At 39.2% G+C, this 25,307-nt stretch overlaps 1 protein-coding gene across 1 annotated transcript in view; it reads right to left on the bottom strand.

The window, feature by feature from the left end:
• Positions 1 to 25,307, bottom strand: part of LOC124554918 (protein unc-79 homolog) — an 859,177-nt gene that overhangs the window by 325,222 nt on the left and 508,648 nt on the right. The window contains exon 34 of the mRNA XM_047128608.1: positions 9,152 to 9,241. Within this exon, the coding sequence (XP_046984564.1) occupies positions 9,152 to 9,241 (90 nt within the window). The remainder of the gene's footprint in view (positions 1 to 9,151; positions 9,242 to 25,307) is intronic.

Genomic DNA, 25,307 nt, shown 5'->3' with positions numbered 1-25,307 from the left:
AAAAATTGAGTCATTAAAGTGTAAACTTAGAAACTAGAGTCACTACATACTGAAAATACAATCAATTATGAACACTGAAACAGACCATGCATGTTTTGCCTTGTAAAAATATTTTCTTGTATTTTAGCAGCTAAAAGATTAGTTCAGAAACAAACATGTACTAGAGAGATAAATAGCTAAAAAAGTTAAATGAAACCCACATAATTAAACTGCAGGGAAAGGGCACAGTGTGGAGAAGGAACATATGGACCCTGAAAAGTGCATTATATGTTTTATATCATACCAGAAATTAATCCTACTTGCTAAACATGCACTCACTGAAAAGTAATAGGTAAACAATCAAATAAACACCAAAATATAGAACTAATCATAAATACCATATGATGGAAAGATGTAATGCACTGACAGCATTAAAAGAATACATACTAGTATTATGGAGAGCAGTAAATCACTTTAACATCAATTTCATAAATCAAACAACATAGAATATGCAGCTAGTGTTTGATTTACATCTGTGAATATAAATGGTCATGCAGATGATGAGGTATTCTCTCGATGTAATTCCCAATGTATCAAAGTATAAGAAAATACAGTACCATGCATAGGAATTTGATTTATATTGAGAATACCTCTTGTAGTTAGGTTTCGTTCAAAGCAGGTTATGACATTAATGCACAATTTACTGTTTAACACACTGAGAAAGTTGTACAACTGATTCCTTCAATATGATTATCTATAACCAAAATCATGCATCAAGCAATTTTCCTCACATTATTGATAAATTGTTGTTTACTTCTTGAAATAACTGGAAATAGATCTTACCACTATGATGAGTATCCAAAACACTGTATTTCTAATATCACCCATACCTATTCCAAATGCAATATACATGCCATCTTTGGTTTCATGTTATCAGGTTCAAGCTTCGGGGACCCATTGGACATAAATTAGACTGCACCTCCTAACCAGTGATAGATACAACAGTAAAGTGTTGAAAGTTGTATTTTCTAGTTTCTCATCTTTTTGATCTTCATTCCAGTTACAGAGTGACCAGATAAATGAAACCCAATATGCTCTCTGTGATGCCATTCAAAATCATTTTTACAAAAATCATTTTTTAAGGTTCATTGTTTTTGATGAGTGTACTAATTGAGCTGTTTGCTTAATACTGACCACCAATATGTTTGCAGTACTACCTATGTGGGGTATTAGAAAAATTAATTTCATATAACACGACCCTAACCCCCCCGCCCACCCCACCCCCACCCACCATAGCCAAACGGCATTTCATTTCATTTTTTTCTCTTTTACAGTAGTTTTATTTCAATTCTTTCATAGTTACTTTTTCAATAATGAAGGCTTCATAGAGGCTAAATTACAAGAACAAAAAGCAGATGTGGTCCATATCAAATATGCAGGCTGCATGTTGGGCTGTTTAGAATACAGAAATGGAAATACTGAAAGTGGAAAAATTATTTAGATTATCAATGTTAATTAGCTGAGACTACATTAGAAAAAGTAAGGTAGGTGAAGATGAAGTAACTGCAGTAGAAAGATAGAAGTTCAATACAAAACATTGCTGACAGTAGATTTTGGAAGAAACCTAGCTTTTTTTACAGAAATCATACTTATAAATGTATTTTTTTGACAATGAGACCTAATTTTGAGGAAGTACTTTGCAGATTGCTTTGAATATCAGTGGTTGAAAGAGACTAAAGAAAATAAAAGTACAGAAAGATAATAGTTCATACAGAATTATGCTAGTGCCTTATCTGCCATACTAATATTAATGTTATGAATTAATTTTTGTTTATACTTGTTTACTATTTCCTGTAACTCTTTTCTGTCTTCTGTAATAATTTTATAGCTACTTAAATGACAAACTAGGCATATGATTTTGTTTTTTGATCAGATAGATCATTATTAACAAACATTAACTGATTTTATTTTATTCACTGCTTGTAGGATTCTGAAAGATTTATTGATGGACATGACACTTGGCAATGTTTTTGTTCTAAATACAGAGCCAGGCTCATTTAATGAAATAATTCAGAATTCTGTATTGAAGTTGTACATCATTTGTGTGTGGCTTCCCACTTCCTTACTTTTCATTGGTGACATCCACATGTGGAATGTCCAGTAATTGAGAGAGATAGAATGCATTAAACTATTCATCACTCTTGGTCACAACTGATCCTCTTCTAGACATATTCTCTACGAAATTTAATTGCAATATGTTTCTTATCACATGAGTAGATGTTTATTATAAACACATCAAAAAAAGTTTTGCATCACCTTGGTTCCGAGAGTTCCAGAACCTGTACAGAAAATTGTAATAGAGATCAACATAAACATCATTTCTGCTCTTTTTATAGCTCATAAAACCACACATCCATGTTGTACCACCATACAGTGAGACCTTCCAAAGTGGCAGTCCAGATTGCAATACACACTGGTACCTCTAATACCTAGCACGTCCTCTTGTATTGATGCATGTCTGTATTCTTCGTGGCATACTGTCCACAAGTTCATCAAGGCACTGTCGGTCCAGATTGTCCCATTCATCAATGGCGATTCAGCATAGATCCTTCAGAAAGGTTGGTGGGTCACATTGTCCATAAACAGCCCTTTCCCATCCACCCTGGCATGTTTGATAGGTTTCATGTCTGGAGAACATGCTAGCCACTCTAGTCGAGTGATGTTGTTATCCTGAAGGAAGTAATTCGCAAGATGTGCATGATGGAGATGTGAATTGTTGTCCATGAAGACGAATGCCTCGGCAGTATGGTGCCAATATGGTTGCACTATCGGTCGGAGGATGGCATTCATGTATCGTGTAGCCATTATGGCACCATCCATGACCACCAGCAGTGTACATCGGCCCCACATAATGCCACCCCAAATCAGCATGGAACCTCCACCTTGCTACATTCACTGGACAGTGTGTTTAAGGCATTCGGCCTGACTGGGTTGACTCCAAACTTGTCTCTGATGATTGTCTCATTGAAGACATGTGCGACACTCATTGGTGAAGAGAACGTGATGCCAAACCTGAGCAGTCCATTCAGCATGTTTTTGGGCCCATCTGTACTGCACTGCATGGTGTTGTTGTTGCAAAGAATCTCACCATTGACATTGGGAGTGAAGTTGCGCATCATGCAGCCTACTGTGCACAGTTTGTGCCATAACATGACGTCCTGTGCCTTCACAAAAAGCGTTATTCAACATAGTGGCGTTGCTGTCAGGGTTCCTCCAAGCCATAATCAATATGTAGTGGTCAGCCACTGCAGTAGTAGCCCTTGGGTGGCCTGAGTGATGCATGTCATTGACAGTTCCTGTCTCTCTGTATTTCTCCATGTCCGCACAATATTGCTTTGGTTCAGTCCGAGATGCCTGGACATGTCCCTTGTTGAGAGCCCTTCCTGGTACAAAGTAACAATGTGGATGCAATCAAACCATGATACCAACAGACTAGGCGTGGTTGAATTACAGACAACATGAGCCGCGTACTTCCTTTCTGGTGGAATGACTGGAACAGATCGGCTGTCGGACCCCCTCCGCCTAATAGGCACTGCTCATGCATGGTTGTTTACATCTTTGGGCAGTTTTAGTGACATCTCTGAACAGTCAAAGACACTGTGTCTGTGATACAAGCTCCACAGTCAAAGTATATCTTCAGGAGTTCTTGGAAAAGGGGTGATGCAAAACTTTTTTTGATGTGTGTACGATGCTATTCACAATACATTTAGCACTGCATAACTTCAAATCAACTGAGAAAACACCTATTCCAATAGTTAAATCACATTATGAAAATTATAAACAAATTCTTTTATTTTCCATATTTTAAAAATATATCTCACTAATTGTTCCTGAATATTCCTCCTACTGATGAGTTACCTTTTTATTACAGCAGATGTCAGAACTGTCGTCTAGGAAGAAAGGTCTGTAATAATACTGTTTTCATAGAAGCAATAGAAAATGGCATAAAATTTTGTTGTCACATAGCTGGAAGTAACCACTGTGATTCAAGTTACTTTTTACATGAATTAAAGGCCATATTCACACCTAATTATAATATCCTCAGTCTTTTGCCTGACTATCTCCATCTGGCTCCATATGAACATGGAGCACAGTTTCAAAGTGTTTACAAAACAATAGTGGGAGAGACCACTGTGAATGTTCTGACCCAGTTCTTAGTTCACAGTTAATCATGTTTTAGCAAAGAAGGTAGTATACAGCAATACATCTGTGATACATACCTTCTGTTTTTAACAATTTCTGAAGGAACAGACATTGGTGATGATCTTGCATTTGTACTAGGTTTATGAAATTCACAATTTCTGAACCTTTCTTACATTAGCTACATTAAATACAAAGACCTGCTGGTGACACATGAAAATTTCTACTATACCATGACTCAATCCTGGATTTCCGCTTGTCACGAGCAGTTACCTTAACCACCTCAGCTATCCAAGCATGCTTCCAGGACTGACACAACTTCCATTTGTCATGCTATCTACAAATCCATCACACACAACTCTACTTGCATACCTGCCACAGGGTTTCAAGGAGCAAATCGAATTCAACATTAATGTTATAATTGTAATCTTGCTAGTTAACACTTGTAATACTTATTTTTAACAATGTTTGAAATAACAGACATCGGTGATGATCTATCAGCTGTACCAAATTTACAACATTTATTCGCAATTGCAGAACCTTTCTGACATTAACTGCATTAGGTATGAAGTTCTTTCCTGTTGGTGACATATGAAAATTTGTGCCAGACCAGTACTCGAACTCCATTTTCCTACTTGTCACAGTCAGTCGCCTTAACCACTTCAGCTATCTGAACATGTTTCCAGCAGTGAAACAAGTGACAAATCCATGTTTGAGTCGTGGTCTGGCAGAAATTTTCATGTGTCATCAATAGGCACAGTGTGTGATCAAAAGTATCCGGACACATCCTAAAACATACATTTTTCATATTAGGTGCATTGTGCTGACAATTACTGCAAGGTACTGCACATCAGTGACCTCAGTACTCATTGGACATCATAAGACAGCAGAATGGGGTGCTCCGTGGATGTCATGGACTTCGAATGTGGTCAAGTCATAGGGTGTCAGTTGTGTCATACGTCTGTATGCAAGATTTTCACACTCCTAAACATTCCTAGGTCCACTGTTTCTGATGCAATAGTAAAGTGGAAACATGAAGGGACATGTACAGCTCAAAAGCGTACAGGCTGACATCATCTGTTGACTAACAGAGATCGCCGACAGTTGAAGAGTGTTTTAATGAGTAATAGGCATGCATCTATCCAGAGCATCACACAGGAATTCCAAACTGCATCAGGATCCACTGCAACTACTATGACAGTTAAGTGGGAGGTGAGAAAACTTGGATTTCATGGTCGAGCAGCTGGTCATAAGCCACACATCACGCCAGTAATTGCCAAATGATGCCTCGCTTGGTGTAAGCAGCATAAACATTGGACAATTGAACGATGGAAAAATGTTGTGTGGATTGACAAATCATGGTACACCATGTAGTGATCCGATGGCAGGGTCTGGATATGGTGAATGACTGATGAACGTCATCTTCCAGCATGTGTAGTGCCATCAGTAAAATTTGGAGGCGGTGGCATTGTGGTCTGGTCATGTTTTTCATGGATGGGGCTTCAACCCCTTGTTGTTTTATGTAGCACTATCACAGCACAGGCCTACATTGATGTTTTAAGCACCTTCTTGCTTACCACTGTTGAACAATAATTCGGGGATGGCAATTGCATCTTTCAACATGATCGAGGCTCTGTTCATAATGCATGGCCTGTGGCAGAGTTGTTACATGACAGTAACATCCCTGTAATGGACTCGCCTGCACAGAGTCCTGACCTGAATCCTACAGAGCACCTTTGGGATGTTTTGGAACGCCGAGTTCATGCCAGGCCTCATCGGCTGACATTGGTACCTCTCCTCAGTGCAGCGCTCCATGCAGTATGAACTGCCATTCCCCAAGAAACCTTCCAGTACCTGATTGAATGTATGGCTGCGAGAGTGGAAGCTGTGATCAAGGCTAAGGGTGCGCCAACACGATATTGAATTCCAACATTACTGATGGAGAGCCCCACGAACTTGTAAGTCATTTTCAGCCAGGTGTCTGGATACTTTTGATTACATAGTATAGGTAATATCTTCATATATAATGCAGCTAATGTCAGGAAGGTTATTAACTTCATAAATTTAGTACAGCTGCAAGATCATCACCAGTCCCAGAATGAGATTTTCACTCTACAGTGGAGTGTGCACTAATAAGAAACTTCCTGGCATATTAAAACTGTGTGCCGGGCTGAGACTCAAACTTGGGACCTTTGCCTCTCACGGGCAAGTGCACTACATGCTCACAAAAGGCAAAGGTCCTGAGTTCAAGTCTCGGCCCAGCGCACAGTTTTAATCTGCCAGGAAGTTTCATCATCACCAGTGTTTGTTTCTCTAGCCATTGTTGACTGTAAGTATTACAAGTTACAATGAGCTAAATGATGATCATAATACTAAGCTGGATATGTCTGTTTCTCTGTCACAGGAATACAAACAAAGTTGCAAGTGATGGGTTCATAGACAGCGTGACAAGTGGAAGTTTGCATCAGTCCTGGAAGCATGCTCAGATAATCAATGTGGTTAAGATGAACAAACATGACAAGTGGGAAATCTCATTTTGAGTACTGGTCTGGCACAAATTTTGATGTGTCAGCAATTGGTAATATCGAATGCAGCTAACATCATAAATATTCCAAAATTGAATAAATTTTGATAAACATGCCTTTTACTTCACAGGTTGATTTATTGTGTGCCAGAAAACAACAAAGTCTGTTTTAACACTACATCAATTTAGGCTTATGTGCAGTCCCATTTATGAAGAACAAAACATGTTATAATTGTTCATTTTAGTGGAAACTTTGAATCTACACTCCGCATGCAGCTGTCCACTGCTCCATCAAATTTTCATGTCCCTGAAATATCAGTTAACTTTGACACATTAGATCCTTAATGATTTGACTGTTAGCTTATATTCCTGAAGTATTGGTGTATTTTATGTGCATGTATTAGAATGAATGCATAGAACACTATTATGCTAGATCATGAAATTTACTCAATATTTAATCAGTATGTCTGGAATGCTTATTATGATTAAACAACCTTAATAATCTTATTTGGCCAGGAGGAGAGTTAACATTAATAATATTACCAGTTTTGTACACAAACAAAAAAATGGTTCAAATGGCTCTGAGCACTATGGGACTCAACTGCTGAGGTCATTAGTCCCCTAGAACTTAGAACTAGTTAAACCTAACTAACCTAAGGACATCACGAACATCCATGCCCGAGGCAGGATTCGAACCTGCGACCGTAGCGGTCTTGCGGTTCCAGACTGCAGCGCCTTTAACCGCACGGCCACTTCGGCCGGCTGTACACAAACAGATAACTATTATATGACCTGAAAACATTGCACAAAGAATTTTCATTTTTAGTTCACACAGTGTTCACTATAATTTCTTTGCATATTACATCAAGATTCTGTACATTTCCTTCTATATTTTAAAGCTACCATTTGCTTAGGACTTCTTGTCATTTTGCTATTCCTTATTCCAAAACTTCTTTCTACCTATATATTGCTGATTCCCACTAATTTCCCAGTAATTCCTTTAGGTCTCAATTAATTATGTAGTGTATAATTGGATTATTTTCATTTTTCTATCTCTTTTTCAATATTGAATGGCTTGCATTTTCCACTACACAGGTGTTTCTTTTCTCTTTTCTCTGTAATTTAGTCTTGCAGATAATTTTCTCCTCTTGAACTTGCCTTTTATCCATTGTTGTCAGCTATTTCTTCCCTGTACTTTGTTATGTCTTCTCCTTTCTCCATTTTTCTTCCAGTAGCCCCTACATGTGTTATCTTTTGGCAAATGAATTATTCATTTTGTAAAACAAACAAATATCACTTTGAAATTTATTCATGTTGATCATTTAGTAAAGGTAAACACACGTATATGTTTACGAACTTTATTTCTAATTTTTCTTTTTGACACTCACTCAAAGAGGAAACTTTATTCTAGGCAAATATAGTAAAAACCACAATATGCATAAATCAGTTACTTTGTGGCTGAACCTGAATATGAATTAAAAGTTTTGTCAGTAGTTTAGATTCATAAATCTTATCAGTTTTAGGAATGGGTAGACTTTAACTAATTTATTGACAGGCTGTAATTTGAAAGTCTGTATGAAAGAAATCTGATATTAGAAAGGAAGTCAAGGATTTCTTCAAGCATCTACTAATTCAGATTTTCAACATTTGTAAGTTTACCTTTGACAACAGCATTGTGGACATTTTCTTTTTTAATACTTGACTTCTTTTACATGAGAGTAATTTGTACTCCTTTCCTGTCAATGGGGAAAATGTTTTGTGCAAGATATCTGGGACAGATTATCATTCTCAGTACAGGTATGACAACAATTTTGCATGTTATTTACACAGGCTGTCAGTGACTATGTTCTTGGCCATAGGCATGTTAAATTTCAAAAATTTAAAACCAGTTTCAGAATTGCTAAAATCAATGTCCACCTCATTCATTTTTGCATATTACATTAAAAATATGATAGAAAATAATAGTATTTATGTAAAACTGTAATAAAGAAATTATATGTTTCACAGATATGTTGAATCCAATTAATAGTTGTAAAACTTTCAGTAAATACTTGATTTGCATTTATGTAGATGAGATATGACTGGTTCTGTAGTAGTTACCTGATTTTAACTAATTAAATTGGAAAAATTCACTAATACAAATGAATATAATAAAGTAGTAATTCACTTCAAATCCACCTCCTCTCTTTTAATATAGAATTCACAGTATCTATGAAAGTCAGCAGAAAGATTTACTACTATGAAGTGAAGACTGGAAACCATATCGCTTTTATGAGATGCTGCTCTGTTATTATTAAAATTTATTGTTTGTTTTCCTTTCTGCAGGGAAATATGCAAGGCAGGTTTTGTTGTTAGCATGCACCACACAAATGAACATAAAGTGTGAATGCCATGCTGATGATCATACCATTACACATGGGTGTAATATTATTTGTTGGCAATGCTTACCAACTGTCATTACATCCATCTTGGACAAGGGTGACTCAGGAGAGCTATACGTATCTTCAGATTGCAAAGATGAAGTCACATTCTTTGGCACTACAACCAAAACAACAATGCCATTCTATTCTAATAAACAACCAAAGACAAACACAAAAGCATATTCTCATCAAAGTCATGAGTTAAAGGTCACTGTCCAATGCGCTGACAAACAAATACATGAAGCATCTTTAACCAAACTCTACAGCTACATGTGTAAATTAAACATACCTGCCATTTACTTATACTTATTAATTATTTGAAGGGTGAGGATTTGACATAGTAATTACTTCAACTTTTCAGCACTTAATAAGCTACATAGCATAAATACAATGCAACTGAGGTATATTCAGTACAGTAGATCAACATTTTTCAAAAATTAGTAATTATATTAAAAATAAAAATATTAATCAACATATTTTTATTCACAGTTGTTTATAGCTTTTTCTAATTCACAATGATAGCACATGACCTCTCTTTGAAACAATACATACCTGCGATGAAAAAGTAGTATCAATCACATGATATGTATTTGAGGAAAACAAAAATTGTCAGTAGATAAGAACAAAGTGAGTGAGATCAATTGTATTCGTAATTAACTTAGAAAATAATAAAGATATCATGATACTTCCAGAATAGCAGCACCAATTCACAATGTATAACAACATACTGCACATGTTCAGTTATATTGAGCATCATATACAAAATGAGAATGTCAATAATTGTACAGTAAAATCTTCAATTCCAGTGTTATTCTGCTGTAAAAAAGTTATTTTGTCAACCCCTGTGTTGCATAAACATTTCTTCACACGAAAGTAATTTATCTCTATCTATGTTCCAAAACTGTTGCCTATAGTGCACAGTATGGTCAAGGCTATAACATAAGGTATCATTTTATTCCAAGCCCATTCCACTTATAGATACATCAATGAAAATATAAACATAGATTGTTTGCAATTAGAAGTGTTGCTTGTCTTGTTTTTTAGCTGGACAGATAAAAAATCTACTTATCAACCAGCAACATGAGAAAACATGTATAAGGATTAAGAAAATGTGTAAGTTTTCAAAGCTAGTGTCTCCTTCTTCTGGCTGAGGGGCTGAAGGGGAAGGAAGAGAAATGAAAGAAAGTTACTGACAAGGTTTATGAAATGGCGAGAGTCTGGAAAGGTTGCCCAGAATGCTAGGTCAGGGGAGATTTACCAGACCAAATGGTAAGTCTTCCCTGATCTGGAGTTCTGGGTGACTTTTCCAAACTCTCACCATTTTATAATTTCCTAGCGTCACAAATCATTTTCCCTCAGCCATCTTCTTTCCAGTGAACCCTTCTGCTGAGAAGAAGGAGCCACTGCACTGAAAGCTTGCACATTTTCTTAACCATATGAATGTTTTCTCCTGCTGGCACTTGTTGAGTAGATTTTTTATCTACCCAACTACATTATATTTTCTAAAATTTATTATTTTTGTTCATAGCCTTGCTAGGACGGGTAGGATGAATGCATGCTGTGCGCAGATGCAGGAGGATCTGGCCACAGTTTTCGAACAGCTGAGTGTGCTTTTGGCTATGGTCAGTCACCTTCAAACTGCTGCCTCAGGGTCTTGTGGTGGTGTAGAGTCTGGCACATTGGATGGGACACTTAAAGTGTCACTTGTCTTGCCCATGGGCTCTGCTTCTGAGATATCTCCTTGTGCACCTAACATGGTCGATCCGCCCTCATGTAATGTGTTTGTGTCTCTAGAGCTGGAGGCCCAGTGTGAAGCCTGGCTGCTGGGCCTCACTCATTCACCCTGTGAATGGGCAGATGCCCACACCTTCAGCAGGGTATAAGCAGGCACATAGGGGAAAAGGTTTACTAGTTATTGGAAGCTCCCATATTAGACATGTTATGAAACCTCTTAGAAAGATAGTGATCGGGGCTGGAAAGAAAGCCAACATGCACTCGATATGTCTGCCGGGGGTCCTCAACTGAAATGTGGAGGTAGTCTTGCCTGTGGCTATTGAGTATGCAGGGTGCAGTCGTCTGCTTGTTGTAGCTCTCGTTGGCACCAACAATGGTCGTTGCATGGGTTCTGAGGCCATCCTCATCTCGTACAGGCAGCTGGTGGAGGTGGTTAAGACTGATGGCCTCACACTCAGGGCGCAAGTAGAGCTCACAATTTGCACCATTGTTCCCAGACTTAATTGGAGTCCTGTGGTTTGGAGCTGAGTGGAGGGTTTTCAACAAATGCTTCATCAACTCTGTACTAATCTTGGCTGCAGATTGCTAGACCTGTGTTATTGTCTGGGGATTTATAGGACTACCCTTGACAGGTTAGGGGTGCACTATGAAAAGAAAGCAGCTACTCGGGTAGGAGGGTACTTGTGGAGTGAAAATGAGGGTTTTTTAGTCTAGGCAATAGTCTGAGGTGGTCTGATGAACACTTAGCAGTCGATATGCAGGAAGGAAAGTCAAACACCATTCAGAAAAAAGACACTTCAACTATCATAAATTCATAAATCAGTAAACTGTCAAAGTATTTGTATCAAAGTCCACAAATTTACTGCTCTTCAGGAAAGTTCTCACACTCAAATTATTCTGGGGACTGAGAGATGGCTGAAACTTGAAATGGAAAGTTTTGAGGTATTTAGTGAGTCATGGAACATATATCACAAAGACAGATTAGAGGATACAGGGGGGGGGGGGGGGAGGGTTCATTGCAGTTGACAAAAACATTGTCTCTATTGAGGTAGAAATTTAATGTGACATTGAAATTATCTGGTAATGTATAACAGGTGAAGCTGAAATTAAGATAGTCATTGGATTTTTTATCGGCCACCACATTCCACTGTGACAGTTCTAGAGTCATTCAAAGGAAGTCTATGGTCAATAGCACATAAATACCCAGATCATGCGTACTAGTTGGAGGTGACTTTAACCTACTGAGTATAGACTGGGATGTCTATGGATTCACTGCAGGGGGTACAGACAGACAACCATGCGAAACACTTTTGAACACATTTTCTGAAAACTGTCTTGAGCAGCTATTGGCAGCCCACATTCAATGGAAATATCTTTTACCTTATACGTACAAACATGTCAGACCTCATCAACAATGCCAGTATGGAAATGAGGATTAACGATCATGATGTCATTATAGCAACTATAATTACAAAAGTTAATAAGTCAATCAAGAAGGCCAGGAGAGGGTTTCTGTTAGATAGAGAAGATAAACAGTTGTTAGCATCTCACTTAAGACAGTGAATTGACGTCACTTAGTTCCTATAAGAAGGATGTAGAGGAATGATGGGCAAAATTTAAGCAGACTGTAAATCATGGTCTGGAGAGTTACATGCCTAGTAAGTAGATAAAGGCTGGAAAAGACCCAACATGGTTTAATAATGAAGTTCAGAGGATACTGAGGAAGCAGAGGATGTTGCAATCTCAGTTAAAAAAGGAATGCACAAATGACGACAAGTGAAGGCTGGTAGAGATTCGCGCATCTATGAAAAGATCTATGTGTGAAACGTACAACAGCTACCACCCTCACACCTTAGCAAAAGATCTGGCAGAGAACCCAAGGAAATTCTGGTCTTATGTAAAATTTCTAAGCTGGCCTATGGCTTCCATTCAGTCCCTTGTTGACCAGTCTGGTGTGGCAGTTGAAGATTTCCAAATGAAAGCTGAATTTTTAAATTTCACATCCTAGAAATCATTCACACAGGAGAATTGTACAAACATACTATCATTTGACCACTGGACAGACTCCCATATGGATGACATAGTAATAAGCATCCTTGGTGCAGAAAAACAACTGAGGGATTTGAAAGTAAGTAAGCCACCAGGTACAGATGGAAACTCAATTTAATTTTCCCCAGAGTACTCTACGCCATTAGCTGCTTAACTAGCCTGCATTTATCATGCATCTCTTGTCTAGTACAAAGTCCCAAGCAACTGGGAAATAGCACAGGTGACTCCAGTATATAAGAAGGGTAAAAGAATGGACCTGCAAAATTACAGACCAATATTCCTAACTTAGTTTGCTTCAGAATCCTTGAACATATTCTCCCTTTAAATATAGTAAATTTTCTTGAGACTGAGAAGCTTATGTTCATGTTTTAGAAAGCATCACTCATGTAGAACTCAGCTTGCCCTTTTCTCTCATGATATACTGTGAATAATGATGAAGGGAAACAGACAGATTCCATATTTCTAGATTCCTGGAAAGCATTTGACATGATGCCCCATTGCAGGCTGTTACCAAAGGTGCAAGGTTATGGAATAAGTTCACAGATATGTGAGTGGCTTGAAAACTTCTTAAGTAATAAAAGCCGGTATGTGTCCTCAACAGTAAGTATTCATCAGAGACAAGGGTATCATCACAAGTGCCCCAGGGAAGTGTGATAGGATCACTGTGGTTATCTATATACAAAAATTATTTTGCGGACAGGGTGGGCAGTGATCTGTGATCATTTGGTGATGATGCTGTGATGCAGGGTAAAGAATGGAATTTGAGTGATTATGACTTAGCCAAATTTCTAATTGGTGTGATGAATGGCAGCTCGCTCTAAATGTAGAAAATTGTAATTTAATGTAGATGAGTAGGAAGAACAAACCTATAATGTTCAGATACAGTATTACTAGGGTCCTGCTTGACACATTCAAGTCATTTAAAAATCTGGGCATAATTTTGAAAAGCGATATGAAATGGAATGAGCATGTGAGAACTGTGGTAGGAAAGGTGAATGGCCAAATTTGGTTTATTGCAAGAATGTTAGGAAAGAGTGGTTCACCTGTATAGGAGACCGCATGTGGAGGCTGGTGTGAGTACTGTTCAAGTGTTTGTGATCCGTACCAGATCAGACTGAAGGATGACATCAAAGCAATTCAGAGGTAGTCCGCTTTATTTGTTACTGGTAGAATCTAACAACACATAAGTGTTACAGAGATGCTTTGGAAACTCAAATGTGAATCACTTCAGGGAATGTGACATTCTTTTCGAGAAACACTATTGAGTAAACTTAGAGAACTGGCTTTTGAAACTGACTGCCAAATGATTCTACTGCTACCATTATACATTGCACTTAACGATCATGAAGATAAGATACGAGAAATTAGGGCTCATAGGGAGGCATATATTTAGCTGTTTTTCCCTCACTCCATTTGCAAGAGGAATAGGAAAGGAAATGACTAACAGTGGCACAGAGTACCCTCTGTCATGCATTGTACTGTGCCTTGCAAAGTATCCATGTACATGTAGATGAAGATATATTTGTCTTGTTCTATGATAGAGGTGAACTTAATATGGAAAAAAAAAAAAGAGTAAGATGATAACATTATTGTTGAACTCTGACTATCACATTGATGGCTACAGCTGCCTCACAGAAGCACTGTCAGGTAAATATCTATAGTTCTCTCTCTCTCTCTCTCTCTCTCTCTCTCTCTCTCTCTCTCTCTCTCTCTCACACACACACACACACACACGCACACACACACACACACACACACACACACATACAAACAGACACACTATATAATCTGTCTACAGAGCTGATCTATGCATGCTGAGTTTCATGAGGTATTCATGCAAAAATACAGAAAATTTTTATGGCCTGTACACACTTCACAATATCAAAAGTGGTTTTTTGACAGTGTTAGGAACCTTCTGAAAGTTTTGGAAGAAAGCAATCCAGATTCCAGTCATTTCAGAAATTTACTTTCATACAATCTCAAAACATCCTCATACATCTGTAGCAAAACAGGCTGGTATTCATTCCCATTTTGATTTGTTATTTGCCTATTTAAATGATATTTTTTAGCTTTCTTAATCATTATTAGTGTTAGTGAGAGATGTACTATAAGATAATGCTGTCATTCTCTAATTCTGAGTATATCAGGTGTAACTTTCCTAAATTACATTATTCAGGATAATTTCCTAATTAATTCGAACCATTTCAAGTAACTAGTTCTGCTAAGGCTGAGTTCAATTAACTTACATAATTATTTTCTATCCCAGTCACATTGTTGACATGTAAACAGATGTAATTATTACATTACTGATAAAGTTAGGAAAATAACCCATACAATTTCTTACAGTATTCATGTAGCTAATTTCCAAAATGTGGCAGGAACATCACCACTTCATTAGTTTCCAGGTAATTAACACATCTATGTATGGTATTGTTTATTTAGCTGTTTTTGCAGTTTCACCATCAAGAAGACTTACTTCAATTGAAACGCTTTTTGTAACATAAAGTTCAGAGCAAAAATAGCAAAAATAGTTTTTCTGCACCATTCAAGTAAACTGAGATTTAAAATTCTAATTGCATGTTACTGGGGGGGGGGGGGGGGGGGGAAAAAAAAAAAAAAAAAAAAATCTGATGCAAGCACATTGCTGTTCTCATCTAATAGCACTCAGAAGGCCACCAAACTGCACATTTCCATTAAAAACTCAAACAACATTGTAATCCCTCTATGATGGGCTCATGGAATACATGCAAAAATACACATCCACAAAAATATACACTACTCAATACTGTTTCTTCCCATTCCATGGAAGGAATGAGTGCTTATGTTGCTCTGTGTGTCTGCAGGCAGTCTAATCTTGTCTTTGCAGTTGACAATATGTGATACAATGGGACTGCTGAGGACTCTACACATCTTGCAACTAGTCAACATAGCAATTGGGTCCTTAAAGATCAGTATAAAAACATACTTTTTGTAGTTTTTTTAAAAATATTATAATTAATTATATACTGTGTCCACAGCTATGTTAAAGCTAAGTATGAATATGCAGACTTTATAATGGCAAAGTGGTCACATTGGTCAGTAGTGTAACCATAATAGAATAAATTATTTGTTTTTCACAACCAACAGCCGATGTAGGAAGCATGACTTCCATCTACATGTTATATAAGCATGTCACACCATGCTAAAATTCTGTCATCTTGGGAATCTGTGTATATCAATGTATCTGTTGATCTGGTCTGAATGATTACAGACTTTGAGGCACACAATGTGAACTAGGAAATAGAGTTTCCTCTCTCTGTTTGACAATTAGTTAGGGATTTTCTCTGCTCATAGCTTTCCATGTGAGCGATTTTCTCTGCTCATAGCTTACCACTTGAGGGGCAGCCAACAACCCTGCTGTCAATGATTCTATGGTGGGTATCCATCTACATTTATTTGAGGATATTGTGAGAATTTTAGGGAAGTGTGGTTTATCTATAAAGGAGGCTATGTATAGAACACTAGTGCAACCCAGTTTTAGGACCCAAATCAGGTAGGATTAAAAGAAGACAGTGAAGGAATTCAGACGCATGCTGCTAGATTTGTGTAGGTTTGATCAACATGCAAGTATTCCAGAGATACTTTGTGAACTCAAATGGGGAGCCCTGGAGGGAACATGATCTTCTTTTCAAAGAACACTGTTGAGAAAATTTAGGGGACTGGCACTTGAAGCTTATTGCAAAACAATTCTACTGCCGTCATCATACATTTATGTAATGACCTTGAAGATAGGATAAGAGATATTAGGGCTTGTGTGGAGGTATATACAGGGTGTTTCAAAAATGACCGGTATATTTGAAACGGCAATAAAAACTAAACGAGCAGCGATAGAAATACACCGTTTGTTGCAATATGCTTGGGACAACAGTACATTTTCAGGCGGACAAACTTTCGAAATTACAGTAGTTACAATTTTCAACAACAGATGGCACTGCAAGTGATGTGAAAGATATAGAAGACAACGCAGTCTGTGGGTGCGCCATTCTGTATGTCGTCTTTCTGCTGTAAGCGTGTGCTGTTCACAACGTGCAAGTGTGCTGTAGACAACATGGTTTACTCCTTAGAACAGAGGATTTTTCTGGTGTTGGAATTCCACCGCCTAGAACACAGTGTTGTTGCAACAAGACGAAGTTTTCACCGGAGGTTTAATGTAACCAAAGGACCGAAAAGCGATACAATAAAGGATCTGTTTGAAAAATTTCAACGGACTGGGAACGTGACGGATGAACGTGCTGGGAAGGTAGGGCGACCGCGTACGGCAACCACAGAGGGCAACGCGCAGCTAGTGCAGCAGGTGATCCAACAGCGGCCTCGGGTTTCCGTTCGCCGTGTTGCAGCTGCGGTCCAAATGACGCCAACGTCCACGTATCATCTCATGCGCCAGAGTTTACACCTCTATCCATACAAAATTCAAATGTGGGAACCCCTCAGTGCCGCTACCATTGCTGCATGAGAGACATTCGCTAATGATATAGTGCACAGGATTGATGACGGCGATATGCATGTGGGCAGCATTTGGTTTACTGACCTGGACGGCTTCGTCAATAAACAGAACTGGTGCATATGGGGAACCGAAAAGCCCCATGTTGCAGTCCCATTGTCCCTGCATCCTCAAAAAGTACTGGTCTGGGCCGCCATTTCTTCCAAAGGAATCATTGGCCCATTTTTCAGATCCGAAACGATTACTGCATCACGCTATCTGGACATTCTTCGTGAATTTGTGGCAGTACAAACTGCCTTAGACGACACTGCGAACACCTCGTGGTTTATGCAAGATGGTTCCCAGCCACATCGCACGGCCGACGTCTTTAATTTCCTGAATGAATATTTCGATTATCGTGTGATTGCTTTGGGCTATCCGAAACATACAGGAGGTGGCGTGGATTGGCCTCCCTATTCACCAGACATGAACCCCTGTGACTTCTTTCTGTGGGGACACTTGAAAGACCAGGTGTACCACCAGAATCCAGAAACAATTGAACAGCTGAAGCAGTACATCTCATCTGCATGTGAAGCCATTCCGCCAGACACGTTGTCAAAGGTTTCGGGTAATTTCATTCAGAGACTACACCATATTATTGCTACGCATGGTGGATATGTGGAAAATATCATACTATAGAGTTTCCCAGACCGCAGCGCCATCTGTTGTTGAAAATTGTAACTACTGTAATTTCGAAAGTTTGTCTGCCTGAAAATGTACTGTTGTCCCAAGCATATTGCAACAAACGGTGTATTTCTACCGCTGCTCGTTTAGTTTTTATTGCCGTTTCAAATATACCAGTCATTTTTGAAACACCCTGTAGATAGCCACATAACCAACTAGTGAAGCATTAACTGTAGAATTGGAACCATCACACTGTAAAAAAAAAAGGGGGGGGGGGAAGATAAGGATGTTGTAACTGCAGAACCAGCTGAATTATACCCCCCCCCCCCCACTCCCCACATGCACACACGCGCGTGCGCGCACACACACACACACACACACACACACACACACACACACACACACACACACACCCACACACACAAATTCATTAAAGTCCAGTCTATTTTTGGGTAGAAATGAATTGTACAGGTACAAAGTACTCTCCACCACAACTTGGGAGTATGTATACAGATGTAGAGGTAGAGGTGGCACTGTATGCAGTTCCATGTCAACAGGATAGGACAGAGGGTAATAATGACATACATCATCTGAGCAAGACATTGGGGAGGCAAGTGAACAATACTTCCATGTCACAGTAGTTGATATAAACAAATTCCTAAGAGAATCTCCTTTAAGATCCTAGGAAGCAAACACATGGATTTGATGGCAGAACCAACTGTTGTAGCATTAAAATTTAATGCTATCACATTTAATATGGCAACACAACCATCACACACTAAAATCGAGGAAGATCATATAGATTCAAACACATAACCAACTAGTGAAGCATTAACTGTAGAATTGGAACCATCACACTGTAAAAAAAAAGGGGGGGGGGAGATAAGGATGTTGGACTGCAGAACCAGCTGAATTATACCCCCCCCCCCCACCCTCCCCACATGCAAACGCACGCGCGCGCGCGCGCCCACACACACACACACACACAAAATTCATTAAAGTCCAAAAATCAATTATCAGCAACTTCAATGAGAAAAAGAGAACAAAGTCAAACAATAGAAGTTTAGGATGGAGTGACAACAATATTATGAAAAGGATAGATTGTGACTCACTGTATAGAGGAGACACTGAGTCACAGAGGGCACAATAAAAAGACTGCTATACATTTAAGCTTTTGGCCAAAAGGCTTTCTTCAGATGTAGAAAACAAACACATTCACACAAGCAGAGCACACAAACACATGACCACTGTCTCTTGTTGCAGTGGCCAGACACAGCAGCTGCAGACGGTGCTCATATATGTGTGAGTTGTGCAACTATGGATTTTGTGTGTGTTTTCTTACTTTGGAAGAAGACCTTTTGGCCAAAAGCTTAAATGTATAGTGCTCTTTTTGTTGTACTTGTCTTTCACTCAACATCTCCCATATATGGTGAGCAGCAATCTATCCTTTAAAATAATACTGTAGAAAATGAGAACAATTTGAGAGGAAACAACTGAAGACTGTAAAGGTTATGACCAATTATCCACTGTTTGTAGTGATGTGCATGTAAGACGGTGGCTGCTTGAGGCATTCAGCACAAAGAGGTATAGAAAATATTTTACAGCATGCCAGTATGTTCTCTGTCTCTGTTCACATCACATTCTCCAGACATTGCCTTCCTTGGTAAATGACAATGCTGCAGTAAGTGGCACACTGAGCCATTGTTTCTGCTTCTGAATCTCCCTATAAAAATTTATGTGGTTGGAAAACTTCTGCTGTCACTTCTTAACATAAGGCTTGTTGTGTTTGCTTTATGCCAACCACAATGAAGAGTACAGTGGCTAAGTATTGTCACCATACCTAAAATAACACAAAAAAATCAATGCTAAATGTTCTACCACAATGTGCATGCTCCAGTCAGACATGGTACAATGATGCTGCTGCCTGAAGCTTCATGTGGTACACTGCTCATTGCCCCAGAACCTGCCTTCTTATGTGCACACCACTAGTTTAAAAGATTTTTTATGTCATAAACAATGAGAGACATTCAAGTCCTGCGACTAAACATTCAATACACAGGCAACAAATACTAAAAGTAGACATGCTCCTGAGAAAAACAGAATCAGATGTTTAATGCATTATTGAGCATGGGCTAAATGGTTCTTCAAGTGCTAAAATTACAATATTTCCAGAAAAATTAATATAATTATTATTTAAATTGAAAATGAAAGACATTATAACACCTGGAGACTACACCAAAGACATGGGCAATGAATCAGAAACCAAAGTAAGAATCATAAGAATCATTACTACAGGGCAGAATGAATATAACAATAAATTAACTAAAAAGACAATAAATAACTGAAATTTTATTATGATAATTAAAACCAACACCATAGTCACAGATGGAACAAAAATTACTAATATCTTCAATAACAATTTCACAGACTCTCTACAAAAATTATAGTGTGAAAGAAATCATTAGGGGTCCGAGCATCCTAGAACACTTGAGTAACCATCCCAATCAATGTTCATGGAACCAGTGAGAAAACATAAACTCATAAAAACCATCCAGAGACTAAAATCCTAAGTCTACAGGAGAGTATGTGACTGGGGAAATAGCTGAAGCACTTTCAGATGTAGCAAACTGCTCATTCAGAGAAGGGGCATTTCAAGAAAAATTGAACAGAAACAAAGTATTGCTAATATATAAAAAATGTGACAAAGATCACCCAAATAGCTACAGGTCAGTAAATTTGATACAGGGTTTCTAAAAAATATTAGAGGTGCTGGTGTTCAGTAGATGGATGAGATTCCTAGAGGGACATAATATTCTGATTGTGGTACAACACAGTTTCCAAAAATTGAAATCTACAGAATCAGTTATATCTAGCCTAAGAATATTTGTTATTGATGCAATAGACAAATGGAGCTCTATATCTGGTATAAGCCAGGATTTCTCTAAAGCTTTTGAAACAGCCATCCATCCAGGTCTAATTGAAAAACTTGAATCATATATGTCATGGGTGGGTAGGCAGCACAATAGATAAAACCATAAGTTGGAAACAGAAAACAACATGAGACTACGGAATCAGGATGCAAATCTGAATTCAAGGCTGTTAAGAAAGGTAAGTATTGCACACCATAGTTAAACCTCTTTATAAAAGATACTGAACTAAATCAGAAAAACCAAAATATTGTATGCTGATGATATGACATTAGTAAATGTAGAAATAAATCTAGAAACTTTTGAAAGAAGTTCATTTACTTCAACAAATACCAAGGTGCATGGCTCACACCATATGATTCAATAATATCTATAAAACAGATCATGTTCATTGTGTTCAATAACAAAGAAAATGAAGGTCACAGATATGCACTACTGGTCAAAAGTTTTTGATCACAACTATGGATTTGAGGTTAAAACAGGGATTTTGTTTTGAATATTAGCTGATAATAATAAAAAATATAAAGAAGCAAAGACTAAGGGCCTGTGTTGTGTATTTGACAGATAGTTCCATAGATGGTTGCTGATGAGTTTCCACAACAACATTGAAGTGCCTTTGCCTAAGATAGTTTCATTTGAGAAGGCCTCATTCCTTCAGCTGTCTGTGTAGCAATCATTGCACATTAGTTTACAGTACATTATGTGCAACAAGCAGAGGGTTTGTACAGTATCTGTCCTGTACACCTGTGACATCAGCATCCCCCAAGACGGAACAGAGATACAGGATGCCTTCATCAGAGTGAGTGAAACCAAAGCAGATGTTTACAGTATGATCAAGGCTGCTGTTGGAATGAAAACACAGCTTTGCGTCTCAGCCAACGGCCGCCAGGGCCTGCTACCTGAGCACCATGGATTGACGGCAGCACTTGAGGTCGCGATCAACAAGTGGACTATTCTCCTATGCCACTCAGGTGATCAAAACTAGTCCCAGAAGATCCATCTAGCAACTGGCATATAGCCAGAACACAGCTGGCTAGAAGGCCATTTGACATACCACCTGGATATGTAAAGATTTGCCATCCGAGAAACAACATCCATGCGCCTCATTTGCTGGTAGTCTCAGATCATTAGGAGTTGTAGCTTTGGACTGTGACTCAAGTGTGTCATGTAACAGTGGTCTGGTTCCTTGGACAACTTTGTGGTAACACTGTGCTGACCAAACTCTAGCAGTTTTTTTTCTGTTCTTTGGTGGTCTTTCTTGAGTGAGAGACTTCTGAGGAAAACATCTTATTTTGGTATTCCTCTGTTATAAGATCCAACATGGGAACTATACTTTATTTCTTGCTTAAATTGTGTTTTTGTTTTCACTACTTTTTGAGATCAGCAATATTCTTGTTTATTGACTTTTCCTAATAAAAACAGACTGAGAAATAACATTTGCATTTTGATCTGCCACCACACAAACAGCAGTGGTGATGAGTAGGTTTTTTTCAATATTCAAGCGTTTTTTCAGTTGTTTTTCTCCATTGCAGATGATATTCCAGGTTTAGGCGAACCTTTAGCATGAGTCATAGGGCTGTTCAAATGCTTGCAAGAAACAAATGAGCTCATTATTCAGTGATCTCCTCCCCATCCTTGGAGGTTCTGATGCATAGGTCACACTCAGACTCCTCTCTGATAGTGTTCTGTACCTACCTCCAGCGTTTTCCAACTTTGGCAAAACCACTGAGCCATGTGAAAACTACATGGCCCATTTGGAACACCATTTCATTGCACATAATGCCACTAGTGGTGTAGAATTTGTGCATTTTTTCTTGCCAATATGGGCTCTGATATTTATCATCTGTTGAAGCAATTTCATCCTAACAAGGAGCCTCATACTCTCTCCTCTGAGGCACTTATATCTACCCTGTTGGATTATTTTGACTTGCAGGTACACGTCACACAGGCACAGCACAAGTTTTTCTGTTGCCAGAAACGTCCAGTACAGTCTTAGAGGGAATGGACTGCTACTCTTCAAAGTCTTTCCTGTGACTGTCAGTTCTTCAGTGGGAACCCTCACTGCAAGCAGTCATATGGTTCGAACTCATTCAGGACATGATTCTTGTACATGCCCCAGATGGCTCCATGCAAACAGGTCTTTTGAAACTGAAAGATCCTTCCATCAAAACTTGTTTATCGATTATTAGCACACATGAACAGTCAGTTTGGTCATCTGCCACACTCCAATAGCCAGTACATGTCTTTGCTGTTTGCCTGCCACACATCACAACAACAGCACCAGTGCCACGTTCCACCACAAAGGCTGCAACCATCCCCTCGGGCTAGGTCCTTGGTCCTCACCTTTGGCCACAAAAGCAACATTTGCCCTCTTATAGTCAATGTTTAGTTGTGCATCAACTATGAGATTGTCATTTCCAGAGGGTGACCTACACAGCCTGTGGGATATAGGGTCATAACGCCAAAGCCTGTCAGTTGTCAATGTTGATGGCCTTGGACTACACTACATTAGACCCTCCAGAATCTGTAAGGGGTGAGTCAGACTAAATTCCACTGGTTTTGTACATACAGTCACTTTTTTCAGACACAACGGTGGCTATCATTCTGATGGTGCAGCTAAATGGCACCCCTCTCCTTTTTCAAGTGGATACAGGATCCTCAGCCACCATAATTAATGGGAATGTGCATCACCAGTTGGGATCGCCACCACTTCATCCATTCACAGCCCCTCAGAAGAGTTACAGCAACATTTTTCAACTACAGGAGTGGCTATCAGCATGGCAGCACAGATCAAATACCTCAGGCATGATGTCATGACATGGATTTCAGTCCTTACTGCCTCCAAGGCTACCAGCTCATTAGGGATGGACCTCTTCCACTCCCTGGACCTTGAGCTACATGATTCCACACCTGCTATCAAGACCTTGTATTTGGACACTAAGTTGCAAGAGCTTCTGGACTCATTCTCAGACATCTTTTTCGACATCTCTCCAGAGGTCTCTGAGTTTGAAGACCATATCGAACTCCTCCCATCAGCAGTTCCAAAGTTCCACAAAGCCCATCCAGTACCATTTGCACTACATTATAAGCTGCAGATAGAGCTTTGTCACCTGGAAGATGGAGTCCTGATGCTAGTGCACCTTTGTCAATGGGCTTCGCCCATCATCATTGCCAAAAAGTTGAATGGGTCTCTTCATATTTGTGGGAATTTTAAAGCCACTATCAATGTATGGCCCATTATTGCCAACTACCCCATACCAAAGGTTGACAACATTCCATCAAAAAAGGTGGGCGGAAAAGTATTTGCCACGATTGCACTTCATGACACCTACCTCCAACTAGCTCTGCATGAGACATCGAAGTCTATCCTTGTCATCACTATGTCTTCTGGGATTTTTTATTGCAACTGACTCCCATTCAGGGTCACAAGTACCCTGCACATTTGGAGATGCAGAGCTGAGACGTTCCTGGGAACTACCTCGATGACATCTTCATTGCTGGCACTACCACCCCAGAACTGGCAAGGAAGCTATGTACACACTGCCACAAAACAGTGAAGATATATGGTGGCTTCCACCACCAATGGACACTTCACAGCTCAAGTCCATCCTTGGACAGCTGAATTACTTTAGGAATTTTGTTCCCCATGCCTCAGCTCTGGTGGAACCACTTCACCTCCTCCTTCACAAAAATACTCCATGGGGATGGTCTCAAGCATGTGATCAGGCATTCCAACATCTGAAATCAGCCCTCCTTACACCAGTGTGCTTTCGCCCAAACCTCTCACCTCAGCTGTTGATGCATTTGGTTATGGATTGGAAGCTGTCTTGTCTCACATTGTCAATGGCAACAAAGGCCGAATTGTCTTTCACCAAAACTCTCTGACCCGCACAGCACAACTACAGCCAAATCAAGAAGGAGGCCTTCACCATCATTTTAGGATTTAAGAAGTTCCATGACTTTGTCTACAGCTGCTGCTTCACATTGTTCATGGATCACAAGTCCTTGGTCTCCCTGTTTGGTGCCACTTCAGCCATCCCTATGAGGACTGCTCACCACCTCGAAAGCTGGGCATTGTTGCTCACAGAGTATTCATACGACATTCAATAGTGGGCCACAACTCTACATGCCAATGGAGCTTCTCTCTCTTGTCTCCTGGAGTGGTGGTGGTGGGGGGTGGTGGTGGTGGGGAGGGAGGACCCAGACTTCAAAGCTGATTCAGTTACCTGTTTCCTCTTGGATGGCACCACCACCATCATGGTATCTACATAACCTGTGTACACCAAGTGCGTTGCACGTCACATGGCAGATGACCCAGCACTTTGGATACT

Source organism: Schistocerca americana, chromosome X, assembly GCF_021461395.2.
Source record: "Schistocerca americana isolate TAMUIC-IGC-003095 chromosome X, iqSchAmer2.1, whole genome shotgun sequence".
Lineage (NCBI taxonomy): Eukaryota > Metazoa > Arthropoda > Insecta > Orthoptera > Acrididae > Schistocerca > Schistocerca americana.
Note: the sequence above shows the minus strand (reverse complement) of the source record. Positions and strands in the feature narration are given on the sequence as shown.